At 53.0% G+C, this 19,828-nt stretch overlaps 1 protein-coding gene across 1 annotated transcript in view; it reads right to left on the bottom strand.

Moving 5' to 3' along the window:
• Positions 1-5,586: 5,586 nt before the first annotated feature.
• TDRD9 (tudor domain containing 9) overlaps positions 5,587-19,828 on the bottom strand; it is a 100,762-nt gene continuing 86,520 nt past the window's right edge. Inside the window, exons 33-36 of the mRNA XM_059371361.1 lie at positions 18,556-18,694; positions 14,250-14,368; positions 7,535-7,607; positions 5,587-6,277 (exon numbers count right to left, since the gene is read on the bottom strand). Of these exons, the coding sequence (XP_059227344.1) occupies positions 6,176-6,277; positions 7,535-7,607; positions 14,250-14,368; positions 18,556-18,694 (433 nt within the window). The 3' untranslated portion in view covers positions 5,587-6,175. The remainder of the gene's footprint in view (positions 6,278-7,534; positions 7,608-14,249; positions 14,369-18,555; positions 18,695-19,828) is intronic.

Genomic DNA, 19,828 nt, shown 5'->3' with positions numbered 1-19,828 from the left:
AAAGCCTGTGCGGGTCCACCACGTGAAGTTCTAGAAAGGGGAAATGTGTTCCACGGCTGTGGCTCTCGACCGGTGTGTGGCAGTGTCTGGAGGCGCTGCTGCTGTCACAACTGGAGAGTCGTGACATCTGGTCAGTGGAGCCAGCGGTGTTGGTGAAAAAGCACATGACAGCCTCCTGCACAACCACGACGAAGAGCCATCTGGCCCCAAAGGGTGACAGTGAGGAAGCGGGCTCTCTAGCGACAGAAGGAGGTGCGGTGGCGGCCATGGGCTGCAGAGGGAGCGAGGAACTACCCACAGCGGAGCAAGCACAAGGAAACGCGCATGACTGAACTGAGCTGGTGGTCTCTGGATTGTGGCATCAGTGGCCAAGGCCGCACTGCCCGCTCAGAATGGTCGTGCTGTGCTGTACGTGAGTCTGACCTCTGTACAGTTAGTTTTCAGAATGAAACCATCACGGCGCTAGAGGCGAGCGTGGGGGACATTTCCAGTAGATCAAACAAGGGGCTCTTTTCAGAAGACAGAGAAGACCCACACACCTGCCTCGTCAAAACAAAAGGTTACATTTTACACGTAAGAGGAAAACACGACAACGTCAAAAGACAACGGGAAATACTAGTACCTCGTATCACGAGGAGCCGATTCCTCACTACAAAGGTTCAGAAGGGGACCTCTCACACAGAGATACACATGCCTCCGTGACGGGAAATACCAACGGCTTCGGGTGTATCAAGATGCCGGCCTCACTCGTGAGGACACACTCAAAGTAAAATGACGGACCTGCAGAAGCGGTCTCTCCTGCCACCCCGAGCTGTCCAAATACAGTGACGGAGTGACTGTGGGGGACAGGAACACCCCGTGTCGCTGATGGGAGCGCACACGCACTGGTACCAGCGGGACAGAAGGTGGCATGAGTGACAACATCTGCTAACTGAATCCTTTACTAAATATCCTGTAACCCGCAACTTCTACCTTAGGAATCTATTACACGTTCTATAAACGTAGAAGGACACTCACGGCGACACTGCGCACAAGGCCAAGACGAGCAACGACCCAAATGTCCACTGTGGGGTCATAAAGTCAACGACGGGACAGCAGTAAGATATACCAAAAAGCGTGTGTGGAGATCAGGAACACGATCACGCCCAACCGCAAGAGGAAACAATGAGGGACAAAGCAGCGTCTGCGCTGAGCAAACACCCCAGAAAACCGACTGAGCCCGCGTCCGTGTGTCGGAGAGACCATCTCTGGAAAGCTGGGTGAGCTTTTTTGGCCGCCATATCCAGGCCCCACTTGCTGGGGCTTACAGTAACAGAAATGTGTTCTCTCCGTGTTCTAGAAGCCAGGGGCTGAAATCCAGGTGTAGGCAGGGACATGCTCCCTCCAGAGGCACCCCTTCCAGCTCCAGGGGGGCCGCTGGTGCTCCTGGGCTTACGCCACGTCCGTCCAGGCTCCATCTCTGTCTTCACACAGCTTCTACCCGCTGTCTCCTCTGTAACTCTAAGGACACGCACCCCTGTCTGTAGGACCACCCTAAATCTGGGATGATTCCCATCTCAAGATCCTTAACCTACCCCACCTTCAAAGTGGTTTCAGAAGACCCCACACCTTATTTCCCAAGTCAGGTCACATACACGGGCAATTCAGGAGGTCAAGACGTGGACGTAGCTTCTGAGAGGCTACCATGTGGCCGACAGCACTGGTGGCCCTGAGACTGTCTTCTCTGGGATTTCTCAAATCTGGCCTGGGTGGCATCCGTTCTCCCACTGGAACACGGCTGAGAGTCGGCACCAGTGTCCCCCTGGGCCTCAGCTGCAGAGCGCTGACCCTGACCCCACACAGCAGCCAGGACGCCCTCTCAAGCAGTCAGTCAAGGCACAGTACAGTCTTGCTCAAAACCCTTGGAGAGCCACCCTCTCACTCAGTACGAGACACAAGCCACCCGGTGTCCCCAGACCTGACTTCTCGCGTGCGTCTCCCACCCCCCAAAGGGCTGCTGCTCCAGCTGCAGAGAGAGGCCTCCTGGCTGGCTCCCCAAGGACACCCCTTCCGCAGGGCCCCTTCCCCCAGATCCCAGCACGTATGTCACATCAGGCCTCCACTTGCTGTGTCCCCATGAGAAAGGCTTTCCCTCTTTCTCCTGCACCTGCCCCTACGGCAGGCTCGGCCAACCCCAGGCCACGGGCAGACTCGGCTTCTGCAGAGCACAACTGGCTGGCACACGTTCTCCCTTCTTCATGGGCGCACGGACTCCGGGGACTTTTGCTGAGCAAAACGGAGGCAACAGTCCCCATGTCGGCCACAAAGCCTAGACCAGCCCCTCTCCGGCCCTTCGCAGAAAGAGCCGCACACTCCTGCTGGATCCCTCACCCGTGGCACCGCCCGCAGCGTGGCCGTCTGGGCCGGTCTCACCCGCTGCAGCGCCAGCCCCGTGAGCACAGGAGACCCACGCGCTCCTCTCCCAGCGACCAGCCAGGTCCACAGCAGCGCAGAAAGAAGCCACTGCCGAGGCTCGGTGGCGGGGTGGGGACAGGACGGCCTTTCACTCCCAACATTTCACGAAGTCTCATTTCATATCCTGTATGTGTATTATCTACTAAGAACAGAAATAACGCCTTAAAAACAAGGGAAGAGATGGTCAACTGCTCTTCAACAAAGCAGGAAAGAGTAATCAATGGGAAAAAGGACATTTGTCTCTTCAACAAACATTGGGAAACCCGGACAGCCGCGCAGGAGAGCGAAACTGGACCACTTTCTTACACCACACACAAAATAAACTCAAAATGCTTTAAAGACCTAGATGTGACACAGAAAACCATCAAAACCCTAGAGGAGACCACAAAAAGACCAAAAAGCAGAAACCTCTCCGACCTCAGTCACAGCTACTCTGAGGAGACATGGTGCCAGAGGCAAGGGAAGCAGGGGCGAAGACGAGCTCCTGGACTTCATCGAGATCGAAAGCTCCTGCACAGCAAAGGAAGTAGTCAGCAAAACTGAAAGGCAACCTATGGAATGGGAGAAGATACTTACAAAATGTCTTGTCAGATCAAGGACTAGTATCCAAAATCTATAGAGAACTTACAGAACTCAACCCCCCCAAAATAACCTAGTTAAGAAATGGGCAAAAGGCAAGAACAGACGCTTTTCCAAAGCAGACCCCGATGGCCCACAGACACATGAAAAGATGCTCACCACCACGCATCAGGGAAATGCCGATCCAAAGCACAGTGACGTATCACCTCCTGCCTGTCAGAAGGCTAAAGTCAACAGCACAGGCAACAACAGGTGCTGGCGAGGATGCACAGAAAGGGGAGCTTCCTACACTGTTGGTGTGGCCACTCCGGAAAACAGCGTGGAGGTTCCTCAGAAAGTTGAAAATAGAGCCCCCCTACGACCCAGCAATCGCACTACTGGGTATTTACCGCAAAGACACAAACGTAGTGATCTGAAGGGGCACATGCACCCGAATGTTTATAGCAGCAATGTCCACAATAGCCAAACTATGGGCCTAGGTGTCCATCCGCAGATGAATGGATGGAGAAGATGTGGTGTATATACACAGTGGACTGCTACGCAGCCATCAAAAGAAATGAGATCTTGCCATTTGCAGTGACGTGGATGGAACTAGGAGGTATTATGCTGAGCGAAATAAGTCAGTCAGAGAAAGACAATTATCATATGCTCTGATATGAAGAATGTGAGAAACAAGACAAAAGATAATAGGGGAAGGGAGGGAAAAATGAAACAAGACGAAACCAGGAGGGAGACAAACCATAAGAGACTCTTAATCTCAGGCAACAAACTGAGGGTGGCTGTGGGGGCGGGGATGGGGTGTCTGGGGACGGACAGTGGGGAGGGTGTGTGCTATGGTGAGTGCCGTGAATGGTGTAAGCCTGATGATTCACAGAACTGCACCCCTGGGGAAAATAATACATTATACGTTAATTTAAAAAACACGTGGTGCGCGTATATATATAAAACAGAATACGACTCAGCCACAAAAAGGAACTGAAGTCTGGCCATTTGCAACAACACGGATGATCTAGAGAGTGTGAGGCTGAATGCACTCAGTCAGAGAAAGACACACAGCTCCGTGATCTCACTCACATGTGGGATTTAAGAAAGAAACGAGCCAAGGGGAAAAAAGAGACAAACCAGAGAGACAAAGCAGCGAACAAACCGCGGTGGGCAGACAGGACGTGGGGGGCGGGGTGGGGATGGAGGGGTGCAGGCCAGGCGAGCGCCCGCTGGCGTTCGGAACGGCGGGATCGTGTACGGCGCCCCTGAATCCGGTATCACACCGCACATTAACTAGCTGGACTTTAAATAAAAACTCTAAAACACCACAGGACCAGAGACTCGTGCGGGTGAACAGCAACTTCAGGCCATGAGGGGAAGAGAGGCGATCAAGTGTGCTACTGGCTTTTGCAGGAGGTCGTGCGTACGAGCTCGCTGTTGTGACGACGGGGACCCTGCAGTGTGGACGCGGCTGCAGGGCTGAGGGCAAGCAGGGATGGAAGCGCGTGAAGCCTTCGGCCTGCACCGGGCCCGGCACCAAGTCAACCACGACTACGGCGGAATCGAGAATCCGGATTTCCTTAACACAAGACTTAGCAAAATGCAGGCAATTCTAGACCAAAAAAAGAAGAGCCGGAATGGTTTCCTTTACGGATTAGAACCAGAGAAACAAAGGAGCTGGGTTACTCAAGGCAAGCCGCCCAGCACTGGTGACCGCCTTCCCCCTCACCTAACTGGACCGCGAACACGCAGGAAGCACAGGGACCCCACCCGGCTCGCCCCGGCGCCCGCCGCAGACCCCGGCCGTGGGAACGGCCGATGCAACACCCCGCGTCCTTTCCCACGAGGCGCTGCTGGAAAGACAGGCGGAGCGCGGACCGTCAAGCCGGACAAACCCGCGACCGCTCGCGGGCATCGCGGAGAGCTGGGCCGCCGCGTGGCGCCCACCCCCCGCCGCAGCTGAGCCGCGCATTCCCGGGACGCCCCACCTGGACCTCCTCAGCTCACAGCTCAGCAAGAACCGGGGCACAAAGGAGACGCGGGCGACAGCACGAGGCAGGTCACGACGGCTCACTGTGACACACACACAGCGCTGGCCCCCCAGCAGGCCCACAAGGCCCAAGGGAGTGCCGGCTGGACCCCAGTTTACAGGAGCTCCCCAGACTGGAGGCTTCCCAGTGCGCCCACATGAGCTCCCAGTCACCACCCCACGGACCCCCGGCACACACACTCTTCGGATTTTCTCACGCGCTTCCAAGCGCCCAGCTGGAACCCGCTGGCCGAGGCGGACCGCTTTGCTCACGCTTCCACTCGCCCCTGCGGACCCCCACGGCAGCACCCCGACACCCACGCAAGCCGGCAGGGATCTCCTCCTGTGGGCTTCATGGTTGCTGCCGTTCTTAGGCAACCCCGACCCCGACCCTGACGGGAGTTCACTCTCACAAACAGGCCCGCACTCCTCTTGGTCAGTTCCCTAAATTCTAAAGCTTTAGAGTGAAATACATGGTAATCTTCTAGACTAAAAACTTCCAGAAACAGAAACTTAGTCTAAAGCTTTTATTGCTTTAACGTAAATGTACTAGTTGCCAGGTAATCAGATTTCCAGAATTTAGACTTAGAATTATAACATAGATAAAAATCTGCAATATACAAAACTGAAGTTAGTTTTAGCAAAATTAAATATTTTCCCACACGGAAAAAAAAATTAGAAACTGCCACATGGTTCTGAGAAACACGCAGCTCTCCACTGTGGTGAACTGAGGTTTGGGGGTCACGGTTCCCCCGTCTCACCGTGACAAACAGAACACACTAGCACATACCGGAACCTTACGTGCTCAGCTACCTATGGTTACCTGAGTAGAGTTAAAGCAAAACAGAGCTCGTCTGCCCCACAAAGTCTTCGTTCAGTTTTCCCCAAAATCTTCAACACAGTGATTTTCTGTTTCTAGAAAAGACCAGACTCTCCAATCCTTCCCACCTGAACAGAAACACCGCTCTCCAGCCGCCGTCCACGCAGGAGGAGAAAGAAGGGGGAGAAGACCTTTCGGACGCAGCGGGCCAAGACTGTGACGTCCAGATACCAAGAAAAGCCGGTCTGCAGGGGTAGGCTTCATCCAAAACTGTGTGTGCGGCGGGCCTCGGTGCCTTCGGGAGGAGCCTAGGTGCTGAGAACAACCAGTCTGTGGAGCTGGTAGAGAAAGGTGTTCTTCCCTCGGCCACTCTCCCGGTCAGCCTGCTCCATGACCAGCTTTGGATCAACCTGGGGACAGACAAAAGGACCAGTCGGACCCTTCTAGAAAATGGACCCTTACGGACATCAAGTAAAATACGGAAACGAGTGAATAAAATTAGACCCAGACACACAGACGTGTAGGACAGGAGTCAGGAGTCCATCAGTCTCCAAGCGTATTTCCAGAATGCTGCCCTTCTCTCTAGCACTGACTGCTGTACGTCTGACAACCCTCCTTTAACAATACAGTGACCTTCACTCGAAGGTCGCACGCACACACCCTTCCTGTGTATGCAGGAACTGCGACTTCGTTAAATATGGGTATGTTTTCCAAATCACGTCAACCACAAAATAAAGTTCTGTTTTCACAGAGCCCACAGGAGAGGCGGCGGGCGCCCCTGCTGTCGCCCAGACAGAGCCCTGTGACACAGGGAGCAGGCTCCAGGGTCGGGTCCTGAGCACTCTAAGGAGGGACCCCGGTCACACGCACACAGAAGGAGAGCTTCCTTTGGGCTCAGGATGGTAAAATAGCACCCCAGGGGCATCATCTCACTTCTACTGCGATGGTTTATTTACAAAAACACCCTTGGCTCGAGAACTAAAGTGGGAAGCCCCTCCTTAGGGTCCTGCCCCTTGAGTTAAATGTTACTGTTTCCAAAACTTGGCATGGAAATGTCCAGGCGCCCCAGATGGGCCCTGCCCTCCTTCCCCACTGCTGTGGACTGACCCGCACCCCGAATCCATAGGCTGAAGCTCTCATCACCACTGTAACGGTGTCTGGAGATGGGGCCTTTGGGGGGCGAGTGGGGTTACATAAGGTCACAAAGGGGAGGCCCCCACGATGGGCTTAGAGTCCTTCTCAGAAGAGCCATGAGGGAGAGACCCCCTCTCTCCACCACATGAGCACACAGCACGAGGGCACGTGTCTCCGAGCTGGGAAGGGGGCTCTCACCAGATCCGGGCCCGGCTGTGCCCGAAGCAGGAGAAGATAGCATCTGCAGGCGAAGCCACCTCGGCTGCAGTGCACGGAGAGCCCGAGCAGCCCGGGGCAGCACCGACGTGCCCGGACGGCTCACCCGGACGCTCCCTCTGCTTCCACCAGAGAGGCAGGACTGTTGCCCGGGCCTCACAGAGAGCACAGCATCCAGACACAGCCACCCCAGGAACCAAAGAGCCGCCCACTCTGCCTGTCCCCTTCTATGCCCTCAGGACTTGCCACAATCCCAGCTCTGCACCTGCCAGGTCCGTCGCTCCCAGGGGCTCCCCGTGGCGCTATTTCTCACTCACCTGATTCCACTCATACGGCTTTTCATGCCACTTAGGGACAATTCTCTGTCTTGGCTTCAACTGACAGAACAAACTAAAATTACAAAAAAAATAAAAAAAGAAATCATCGTAATTATGCGTCAGTAACTGAAAACACTATCATTAAAAAAAAGTTATTTATTTTTGTAAAAGAGAGCGAGTGAGCGCACGAACAGGGGAAGCAGCAGGCAGAGAGAGAGGAGGAAGCAGGCTCCCCGCTGAGCAGGGAGCCCGACGCGGGGCTCGATCCCAGGACCCTGGGAGCATGACCTGAGCCAAAGGCAGACGCTTAACTGACCGAGCCACCCAGGCCCCCTAAAAAGAGATCTAAATCCATAATTATAACTGCAGTAAGTTTTTAAAAGGTCACGATTTACGTAGTTATGACCAAGGAACATTTTAACCCCTGTCCACGCAGGAGATGCAGAAGACCAACCCATGTCCCCCCGCGCCTCCACAGCAACAGCGCTGCCCGTCCCACACACGGCTGCCTGAGGGGACCTCGGTGTGTCCCATCTCCTACTCCTAGACACCTGGGTCAGGTGGAAATGCCATGAAAGGCACAGAGAGGTAGAGCCTCCCAGCATTGACAGAACAAAGCCTGGAAATCTCACACCCCCAAACAGCTGTAAAATTTGACAAAATTGTCCAAAAACCCACAAACCCCCAAACATTTGAAATTCACCGAGAACAGGTAGTTAAGCATTCATTCCCAGAGCACTCCCGGATGCGGGTGAGAACAGCGGTGTCGTCGGGGCTGCAGCTCCTGCGGGGGCCTAGCTCCTCCCACCCACCGGCTCAGCCTCGGGCCCCAGCGCGGCCCAGCCAGACCGGCCGCCAAGCCCAGCGCCCTCACTGCCAGACTGAGCTCACTAGATCAGGTGCCGAGAGAAATGCTCCATCTGGCAGCCCCAGCAGCAGAAATAGTAAACCTGGTCAGAAAGAAAGGGAAAAGCCCACAGCTCTGCCAGCCTTAGGTCACGGTCCTGCTTGGGCCCAAAGCAGACCAACAGACAATCTCAGAGCCCAAGAGGGAGGTTTGGGAATGGGAGTACCAGAGGTCCACACAGGCCCCACACACATCCCCTGGCAGCTTCAAGGCCACACACAGGCAGCCAAGACTCAGACGGCGCTGAGCCAGCCAAGCAGCCCGGGATGGCCAGGCGGGGGGTGCACACAGCAGAGCCCTGGGGGAGTAAGAACTGGCAAGAGCCCAAACTTGTCGGAACTGTGGCTGCTTTCCCCAAGCCACATACGCATGTCCCGGCAGAGGGTGGGATCCCCAAGCCACACACGCATGTCCCGGCAGAGGGCAGGATCCCCAAGCCACACACACACACACACACACACACACACACACGCACGCACGCACGCATGTCCCGGCAGGGGGCAGGAGCTTAAAGGCTTAGGGACTCAGCGCACGTCTGACTAATCACCCTCTGAGCACTGCGCGGCGCACACACAGGGACGACTCCCGGTGAGCCAGGCTGAACACAGACAGGAGAACCGAAACAGAAACAGAACGCAGGCATCGGTGGCCTCACAACACGGCGGGAAGCCTGCCCTGCGGAGCCCGAACGGGGCTTGGTCCCTACACTACTACACCACATCCCAGAAACAGGAGACATGAGCAGACAGACGCTCCTCCAGAAAAGACATCCAAGTGGCCAACAGACACACGGATAAGTGCTCAGCATGTCTCGGCATCAGGGAAACGCAAATCCGCACCACAGTGAGAGCTCACCTCACACCAGCCAGAACGGCAAAGTTAACGACTCGGGAGACGACCGGTGTCGGTGAGGACGCGGGGAACGGGGAGCCTCGCGCACTGCCGGCTCCGGCTGGGGCAGCCGCTCTGGAGACCAGCTCGGAGGTTCACCAGGAAGCGAAACCAGAGCCACTGTACGGCCCAGCAATCGCACTACTGGGTACTTCCTCAAAGAACACAACACAGTGATCCGAAGGGGCACGTGCACCCCAATCTTTATAGCAGCAACGTCCACAACAGCCAGACTGTGGAAGGAAAGAGCCGGAATGTCCGTCGACAGGTGAATGGACAAAGACGCTGTGGTCCATGTATACGAGGGACTATCAGTCGCCAGGAAGAATGAATACTTAGCATTTACATCGACGGGGATGGAACTAGAGGGTAATGTGCTGAGCAAAATAGGTCAATCGGAGAAAGACATCGATCACGAGGTCCCACTCATGTATGGAATATAAGAACCGGAACATATAACAAAGGGGGAGGGAGGAAAAAATAAAATGAAATCAGAGAGGGAGGCAAACCATAAGGGACCCCGAACTCTAAGAACCCGAGGGCCGCTGCCGGGGAGGGGAATGGGGAGCGGCGGCGGGCGGGCATTCACGGGGCGCTGCATGGAGCGAGCGCTGGCTGTCACAGGAGACCGACGAAACACTAAATTCTACCCCGGAAACTAAAAAAATTTTGAAAAGTAAAAAAATAAAATGGGCACTTTTCAGCAAAAAACTGTGAGTCAGTTTGCAAGAAGTAGGAATGTATGACCCACACCCAGGGGAAAAAAGCAGCCAAAAGCAGCTGAGCAGGCCCGAATGTGGGTTTAGCAGGCAAGACTTCAGAGCCGCCATCGTGAGTACACACAAAGAATTCCAGCGAACCACTTCTAAATACGGGAAAATATGGCAACGACTCAGAGATAACTGCATAAGAATTAAAAACTACATAAAAGTACAATTACCGAAACGGAAACGCCCTTACAGTGCACCACAGCGGCGGGCCTGAGACAGCAGTCGGGGGGCAGTGCCCGTAATACAGACAGACATCCGTCTGGGGGCGCCTGGTGGCTGCGTCAGCTGTGCGGCCAAGTGTTAAGATTTTGGATCAGATCAGGGTCTGGGGTGGGGGCAGCCCCAGGTCGGGAACCCCTGCTCAGCAGGGGGTCTGCGTGAAATCTCCCTCCCCCTACGCATGCACACGCACACCCTCTCTCTCTAAAAGTAAACCTTCAGAAAAAGAAAAGGTTACAAAAGAAGATTCTCAACAACTTTCTGTAAATGAACTAGTCAATTCAAATGAACAAATCCCTAAAAGACATAAACTACCAAAACTGACTGAAAAAGAAATAGAAAATCTGAATAGACCTAAACACAAGAAATTCATTTAGTAACTAAAAATTTCCCTCGCAAAGCAAAGTCCCAGCTCAGATCGCTTCACTGGAAAATCCTGTCAAATATTTAAAACGCATTCCTGGAAGCCAGTTTCACCCTGATACCGAACCAGAGACATCACAAGACAAGGACAAACCAACCACCCTCATGAGCACAGATGGAAAAATCCTTTAACAAAACTATGTTGCAAACCATTTACAAGTCTATAAAGAGATTCCACACCATGTGGAATTCAAAACGGAAACTAAGGCTAGTTTGAACACCCCAGAAGCAAGTAATAAAATGTACCATATAAATTGGATGAAAATAAAGAAAACAAATGTAATTACCTCAAGGACAGAAAAAATATTTGGCAAAATGCAATGTCCCTTCTGACAAAAGCTCTCAGCACGCTGCGGACAGCTGGGGACATGCGCAACCTGGCAAGCAGCCTCCGTGGAGAAGCCGCAGCCAACCCCCTCCTAGCGAGTGGCCAAGACCCGCACAAGAGCAAGATTCCGCCACGCCGTCTCCACGCCCAGCGCGCTGCGAGCTCCAGCCAGTCCGGAGCAGGAGAGAAGTGAGGAGCACACGGGTCGGTGAGGAAGGAGAAAGCCTGCCTCACTCACAGCTACGATCGTGCATGAGAGAGAGACTCCAGAGAATCTACAGAAACCACCAGTACTGATAAACCAGCTTAGTCAGGTCACAGGATACAGATCAGCACGTGAAAATCAGTTCCTCATTTCTAGCAACGAACAAGCCAAAAATAAAATAATTTCATTCACAATAGGATCCAAAAGACTAAAATATTTAGAAATAATTTACAACAGTCCAAGATCTGCACGTCGAAAACGATAAAAACAAGTGAAGAAAAGTGAACCGAGAACCACCGAGCAAGCCCTCTTTGTGGAGCACACAAGTCAGTACGGCTAAGCTGCTGATTCTCACCAGACTGGCGGTGGATCCAGCAAAATCCCTACCACAGGTTCCGAAGGCCAGCTGTAGACTAACAAGCTGGTCCTGAAACGGATGTGGAGGTCCCGGCTGGCTCCGTAGGGGGACGCAGAGCTCTTAGTCTTGGGGTTGTTGAGTTTGCACGCCACGTGTGATACAGGGATTACTTAAAAATTTAAAAAAAACAAAGAAAAATGTGTATGAAAAGGATCTAGAATAGTATGCATAATTTTGAAAAAAACAAGAACAAAACAGGAAGATTAATATGAACCAACTCCAAGACCTGCCACCAAACTACAGCAATCCAGACAGTACAGTGTTGGCATAAGACAGATGTAAACAGGGCGCCTGGGGGGCTCCGTGGGTTCAGCTTCTCTCTCTGGCTACTTGTGATCTCTATCACATAAACAATCTTTTTTTAAAAAAGACAGACATAAGCAGAACAAAACAGAAAGTCGAGAAATAAACCTCTACAACATTTGTGGCCACAGGTGCCAAAGCAGGTCAGCAGGGGAGAGTGGGGCTTCCCAGCCGACGGGCTTTATAACGAGTTCATCTGTGAAAAAAGGAACTTAGAATTTCACATCTACACCACACAAGTGAAATCTCAAAACAGACCCAAACCCAAATACACCAAGCAAATGTGAGCGTTAAAGGGAAAAAGAGCAGAAAACTTCTATGACCTCAGGCTTCGCAAAGATTTTTCAGATATAACACCAAAAGCAGAATCCGTTTTTTAAAGAAGACAAGCAGATGCCGTCCAAATTAAACACCATGTTCTTCAGGGGACACCAGTAAGATAGTGAGGGTGAACCACGGGACAAGATCCACCAACGGCACACCCAGAGGAGCTTCCAGCCAGAACGCACGCTTCCACAGCTCAGTGATGAGACAACTCGACTTAAAAACAGGTTAAAGATTAAAACAAATATTTCACCCCAAAATACACAATCAGTTAATATAAAAAGACGCTCTCTGTCATCAGTCACTAAGAAACGCAAACTAGAACCACACCGAGCACCACGCCTCTGGCAGCCGGTTGACACGTGCGCAGACGACGGCCCTGCTGGCAGGACGCGGTGCGCCATGGGCGCCACACACTGCTGGCGGGGACGTGACAGGGCAGACATGTGAACAACAGTCTGGCTGTTCCTTAAGGAATTAACAGGGACTCATCAGACGACCTCCCAGGGTCACTCCCAGATCTCTACCCCAGAGAGCTGAAAATCCGTGTTCACCCAGAGACCATGGACGGCCAGCGGGAGCGCCACTCAGCAGAGCCCAAACCGGCGACACCCCCACACCTCACCCACTGACAAGGACAGACACCAGAGTGTCACCCCGCAAGGGAACAGAACGTGCTACAGCACAGAGACACCGCGAACAGGCTACACTGAGTGAGGGAAGCCAGATTAAACCACCACGATGCCACTCACAGCAGGTTTTCAGGGAAAGCAAATCCAGAGAGACCCAGCGCAGAGCCACAGTCACCAGCGGCGGGAAAGGGGGGTGCCTCCAGCTCAGCAGGAATAACTTCAGTTTTTTTAAAACAGCCTTTCTGTTTTATTTATTTTTTAAAAGATTTTATTTATTTATTTGACAGAGAGAAATCACAAGTAGATGGAGAGGCAGGCAGAGAGAGAGAGAGGGAAGCAGGCTCCCCGCCGAGCAGAGAGCCTGATGCGGGACTCGATCCCAGGACCCTGAGATCATGACCTGAGCCGAAGGCAGTGGCTTAACCCACGGAGCCACCCAGGCGCCCGAGCCTTTCTGTTTTAAAAAAAACAGATGCCTGGGTGGCTCCGTGGGTTAAGCATCTGCCTTCAGCTCAGGTCATGATCCTCGGGTTCCGGGATCGAGCCCCGCATCGGGCTCCCTGCTCAACTGGGGGGGCCTGCTTCTCCCTCTGCCTCTGTTCTCTCCCTGCTCACGCACTCTAACAAATCTTTAAAAAAACACCTTTGTTGAGATATCACTTATTACTATCAAATGAATCCACTTTAAGTATACAACTCAAGGGTTTCAGTGAATGTGTGCTGTGCGACCATCACAATTCAGTTTCAACACACCGCGTGAACTTTTGAGGCGGACGAAATGTAAGACGGAGTGACGGTCAGGGTCAGCACAGCTCTACAAACCTACTTACTACTGTCACTGAACTGTGATGCAAAACCCCCTGCGGAAGGCCTAACTCGCCAGGAAGGTCACTCCTGCTGACAGAGCTCTAAGGAGCTGAAAAGGAGCATCGGTCGCTGTCCCTGCTTGCCCGAGGCAGACTCCGGGGCTGCCAGGACTCAAGCCGTGCTGGGCACGGGGCATCTGACCCGCTGGGGACATTCCACACCTTCCCATGGACATTCTGGGTGGATTTCTTTCAGCTTTATAAGGACGCTTCGTGTTTTCTAGCATTGTTTCGGACCTGGGAGCCCATGCCTCGGGCAACTACCCTGAGATGGCCTGAGTGCAGGCCGGTTCTCAAACTTCGGGGCAAAGTTCACAGAAAAACACTTGCATGTACAGAACTGAAGAGAGAGAACTGAAGTTAGCCTTTCTCACAATTGCTAAGGCAGCTTCGGATATGTAATACCTTTACAGAAAGGGCACAACTTACCCTAGAAGTTTCTGACGAGCATTATCCTGTAACTGTGCAATTCTTTCTGGCCCGAGAAACTTCGACCCATTTGGCCCATCACATACCAGCTTGTTGATAGCAGCCCTGAGAATATTAATCTGTAAATAAACAGCGGCACAAATATTCATACGGTTGCATGTAACTGAATTTCATTCTACATTTAAGTAATTCATAAGCATTCAAAGCTATTCACACTCTTTCCTTAAAGATTTTATTTATTGAGAGACAATGCATGCGCACACGTGAACACGTGAGCAGGGGGAGGTGCAGAGGGAGACCGAGAATCTCAGGCAGACTCGGAGCCCAGCATGGGGTGCAATCCCAGGACCCCAAGATCGTGCGTGACCTGAGCCAAAATCAAGTCAGATGCTCAACCAACTGGGCCACCCAGATGCCCCCAGTGTTCACATTCTTATGACTATCATCGATACGGTTTCTGGACCAAATTATTAAAACACAAATAATGGGGCGCCTGGGTGGCTCAGTGGGTTAAGCCTCTGCCTTCGGCTCAGGGTCCTGGGATCGAGCCCCACGTTGGGCTCTCTGCTCAGCAGGGAGCCTGCTTCCTCCACTCTCTCTGTCTGCCTCTCTGCCTGCTTGTGATCTCTGTCTGTCAAATAAATAAATAAAATCTTTAAAAATAAAATAAATTAAAATAAAACACAAACAACACCAATAACCACTCCCCTAATCTGAGAAACAGTAGTAACCGAACAAAGAAATAAGAATCAGCAAGAAAGGTTCAGAGTGTTCAGTCTAATCACCCTCGTTTAACTCGTGGGGTCACACGGTTCAAAACCTACCTGTATCATACATACTCCTCTCGCTTCGCAACATTTCTGCTGAAGCCCCGGGAGTAGCTCACCGCAGAGGTATGACAAATCATGTTTTGTGACAGTCTCTGTCACAGATCTGTAAGAAAACTCTCCATCCTGACCAGCCGGAGATGTGCAGCGTTGCTGCATAGATGCACCGGACAACAAAGCTGCCCCCGCACAGCCAGGAGGCGCTCGCACCCCCAGCACAAGCATCTCACTGAGAAGCCCAGGCTCCGTGTGGACGGCCCGGCTTCCCGGCACGTCCCTGCTCCGCTCCCGGCTGACCCAGGGCACTGCCCCGTGGCCGCGCCATGACTCCCCAGGACCACTGCCCTGCGCCCGCGCGACCCCCAGGGCCTCTGATCAGAGCACTCTCTCAGCCTTCCTTGTTTTTCAGAACTGGACGGTTCTCTAAGGAGTTCTGCGCAAGTCTTTCATGGGATATCCCCAGTTTGGGTTTGTGCGACGCTTTCCCATGGTCAGACTGAGGTGATGGGTTTTGGGGAGAAGCCCCCGGAGGGAAGTTACTTTCCCACCGCATCACACCAAGGCATGGGTGCCACCACCATGACAGAGGACTGTGACGCAGACCTTGAGCACCCAGCTGAGGTGGTGTCCACTGACTCTCCCCCTTCAAGGCCCCTCCTCTTCTGCTAGGAAGCATGTTGGTGAGTCCAGTCCACCCTCCAGGTGGCATCGTGGGCAGATTAAGCTCTGCTCCCTGGAGCAGTGTCTACAGGCATGTCTCCTCATTTGTTTACTGAGTCATTTCTATCCTTGTGGGCATGTAGACGACCGACAGTCACCTGACACTGAGTTACGGTCTGACACTAAAGCAAATGGTCCCGGCTCTGGCCAGCACGATCTCTCAGTCGGCCCCACATCCCTCTGACGTGCCCCTGTCCTTTAGTTTTCTGGGAGTTCCAAGGCTCTTCCTCTGTTCTCCCTGCTCCAACCCTAGAGAAAGCCATTTTTCCAAGGAGCCCTGGTTCCTTTCACTGGTAAATCCTATCAGAAACACAATCTGGGTATCAGGTCTGTTCAAGGCTAATGGGGTTGCGGCTCCTAGGCCCTCACACGGCTTGGTGACAGATGTCTGTATGTGAAGCCATCACGTACATACATGATACACATATGTGCCTGTGTAAGTTAAACAGGAATTCATACGGATGACTGCCAGGCTCATGCCGTGCCCCAAGGTCCACTCCAGCCCTCCTATCCAGTCTGCAACTGCTCCCGGGACTGGCTCCCACGTGCGGGCCCCGGCCGGTTCAGCCCCAGCACCACGGACAGCAGCTGCAGAGTGAAGGAGCTGGACCATGGTGGGGACAGAGCTTACGCGCAGCTGCTTCTGGCGGCAGCTGTACAATTTCCAAAGCTCTTTTCCTCCTCAGTGCAATGGCCCGACGTCTGTGTGTCTGTCTCCATCGGGTACCTTAGCACCCCTCCTGCATGGGGACCGGTCTGTGGGTTGACCAGCGCGTGGGGTCATGTATCCAGCACCGGAGCAACTCACAGAGCAGCCCCTCTCTGCTCAAGAGCACAAGACAAGAAGCACCAGTCTGCTCACTGTCCTACGGCCCAGCCTTCCCCAGAGTGTGTCATGTGAACGGGACCATACAGCATGTGGCCTCCGAGTCCTGGCTTCTCTCCCACGGAGGCGGGCATTTAAGACTTACTCGAATCACTGCTCCTGCTTTTGTGCTGCCTTGCGTGGCTAGCGCACATGGCCTCTAAGCATCCCCTTTTGAGAGACATCTCGATCGCTCCCAGTCTCCAGCAAGTACGAATTATGAGTGAAGCCATCAACATTCACCTGTAGGCGTCATGTGCATGTAACTGTTCTGATCTCTTGGATAAACCCTCGGACGTGGGACTCTTGGACCTCATGGTAGACGCATTCAACTTCTACGAATCTTGTTTCCAAAACAGGAGCTGCGCTCTGCCTACCCCCCAGCACCGGGCAGAGTCTCCACTGCCTCACATGCTTGCCAGCAGCCATTACTGTCAGGTTCCAGATCGAAGCTGCTGGAACAGGCACACAGAGGACTGTCCTCGTGATCTTGATTTGCATTTCCTAATCAACAGGACGTTGAGCATCTCTTCGTGATCACTGCTGTCCAGAGTTTCATTTAGTTACCTTTTTAAACAACCAGGTCTTCAGACTTCCTTACGTATTATGGACAAAAGTCCTTTATCACAAAGATGACCGGCAAGTGTTTTCTCCTGTGAGCAGTGCACCCCTCCATCCTCTTAGCGGGCTCTTGGGCAGAGCCAAGTTTTTAATTCCGACCAAGTCTGGCTTCCCGGTTTTTTCTCTAACAGACCAGCTTCTGGTGCTGCTTCCACACTCACCGCCAAACCCAAGACCATATGCATTTTCCCCTGTATTTTCTTCCTGAAGTTTTCTCGTTTTACATTTTACAGTAACATTTTACATTTACATCTTTAAGCCGAGTACCAGCAAGTGAAAGAGCACAGTCAGGGACACAGAAGCCGCCCCGAGCTCCGAGCTGTGGCCTCTGGGAGACAAGCCGCAACGGCCGCCCTCGGCGCCGCCTTTTCCCACGCCCTCCGACGCGGCGATGCCCGCCGCACCTACTTTGTACAACTCCTGAGAACAAAGAGGGGCCAGGCACTCTGCAGCAGTGCTGCTCAGACTACGTGAGCTGAGGGCCAGCTTTATTTCTCACTTGTGACATGCAATAAAGCTGAATCACAACAATGAAATACAAGAATAAAAGCGTATGTATACCAGCCCCAATTTTTCATTATTAGATTCAAAAGCCATAAAATTACTTTGTCAAGCTGCTTCCTAAGTTGCTGAGTGCTTAACCCTAACTGCCACTGGGTCTTCCACTTACCAGGCACCCCCGCACCCGTGAGCAGGGGGAGGCCAGGCAAGACTTCGCTTCCCCTCTCCCACCCCAACCCAGCAAGGATGTGCAGCGGGTCTGGACTGGGCAGGAGACATGGACAGAGAGTCAGAGCAGTGCTACTGCCCTGGGGTTTACTTCCACTGCCCAGAAAAGCTTACTGTGCTGGGAGAGCCCAAGGGAGAAATTCCTAGAGCACCATCTCGGTCAGAGACTGAAGGGAAAGTGAAATAGGCAGGTGAAGAGACAGCAAGGCCCTCCAGGACCAGAGGCGCAGGTCTGTACGCAGAGTGCTGTGTCTGACGCTGCACTGTTAAATGGCTATGCTAGGGGCGCCTGGGTGGCTCAGTGGGTTGAGCCTCTGCCTTCAGCTCAGGTCATGATCTCAGGGTCCTGGAATCGAGTCTCGCATCGGGCTCTCTACTCAGCAGGGAGCCTGCTTCTCCCTCCCTCTCTGCCTACTTCTGCCTACTTGTGATTTCTCTGTCAAATAAATAGATAATCGTTTTAAAAATAAATAAATAAATTCCTGTGCAAACCAACCACGGGAGAGACACGGCTGCTCCAGCGTGACGGACACACGCGCCTTACCTCCACGATGTCCTCCACGCTGAGCTGAACGTCAAAAGCCAGCTCGATGTCATGCTCTGGCAGGATAGGGGCCCCCGTAGTTGGGTTCCACCCCAAACCGCAGAGCACTCCAGTATAGCATTTTCCTTCCCGATCGACCCTAAATGAGAAGTTTTTAGAAAGAGTTACTATCTCAAAGTGATTAAACCACTGCTTTGGTATCACGGGAACAGGCCAGTGCAAGCACCCTGAGTCGTGCCGACCCCAGTCCAGCAGCTGATTTCATCTTTGCGTTTTCTCTTCCGGTTTTCATACCGGAAATGACGGAGGACACGCAGCTCTAAGGACAGTACATATGTCTATTAATCCATCGTTTACGTTTCTACATTTCTCACTACGTCAGATAACAAAGTATATTTTACAGCATCAGTTTTTTCCCTACCTTCAAATTCTTCCCATGAGTTAAATTCTTGTTAGTGAGGTCTCTGCAGAAAGGGTGACACACACATTTACGGCTGTGAAAGAAGTCTGGCACTTCGTGCAAGTTTACGAGACACTGTCCCACCTTCTCCCCCCCCGCAGCAGCCATGCGCGAGCCCGCCCACTCCTCTCCGGCACCATGTCCCGCCACTTCCGCGTCCGAAGCCTCCCTCCCTCTCACGGTGCTCTCCCCCGTGGCCGCGGGCCGCATCTCACCAGCACCCACGCGGCCACGTTCGGCCCCATGCTCCCCACACGGACTCCTGCCTCTTCGAGTCTGGCTCCCACACAGCAAAGTGTTAGTTTTCAGAACAACTCCAGTCATCATCCTACCCCTTGCTTAAGGGCTTCCGGTGGTTTCCTGCGGCATTCTGAGCAAAACCTGAGCTACTCTGAGCCACAGAGCGTCCGGTCTCTGCTTTGCTCCCCCACGTCATCTCAAATCACACTCTCTGCCCTCTGTAGCCCTGCGCCAGGCTCCAGCCCCTCTGGCTTCCCTACAGGCCAGTTAGGCTCCTCCAGGGGGAAACCCTTCCTCCCCCTGCCATGCCCCTAAGCCCTCTGTCCCCAGGCTCCTTCTCCTGTCCCAGGCGTTAGTTTAAATGCCAGCACCATAGCCCAGAACAGGATCAACAAATAATTATATAATGAGTAAACAGATATTAACACTTAATACCTTTTTTAAAAAAGATTTTATTTACTTATTTGACAGAAAGAGATCACAAGTAGGCAGAGAGGCAGGCAGCGGGCGGAGGGGAGCAGGCTCCCTGAGCAGAGAGCCCGATGCGGGGCTCGATCCCAGGACCCTAAGATC

This window comes from Mustela nigripes, chromosome 13 (assembly GCF_022355385.1).
Source record: "Mustela nigripes isolate SB6536 chromosome 13, MUSNIG.SB6536, whole genome shotgun sequence".
Lineage (NCBI taxonomy): Eukaryota > Metazoa > Chordata > Mammalia > Carnivora > Mustelidae > Mustela > Mustela nigripes.
This window is presented reverse-complemented; position numbering and strand designations above follow the sequence as displayed.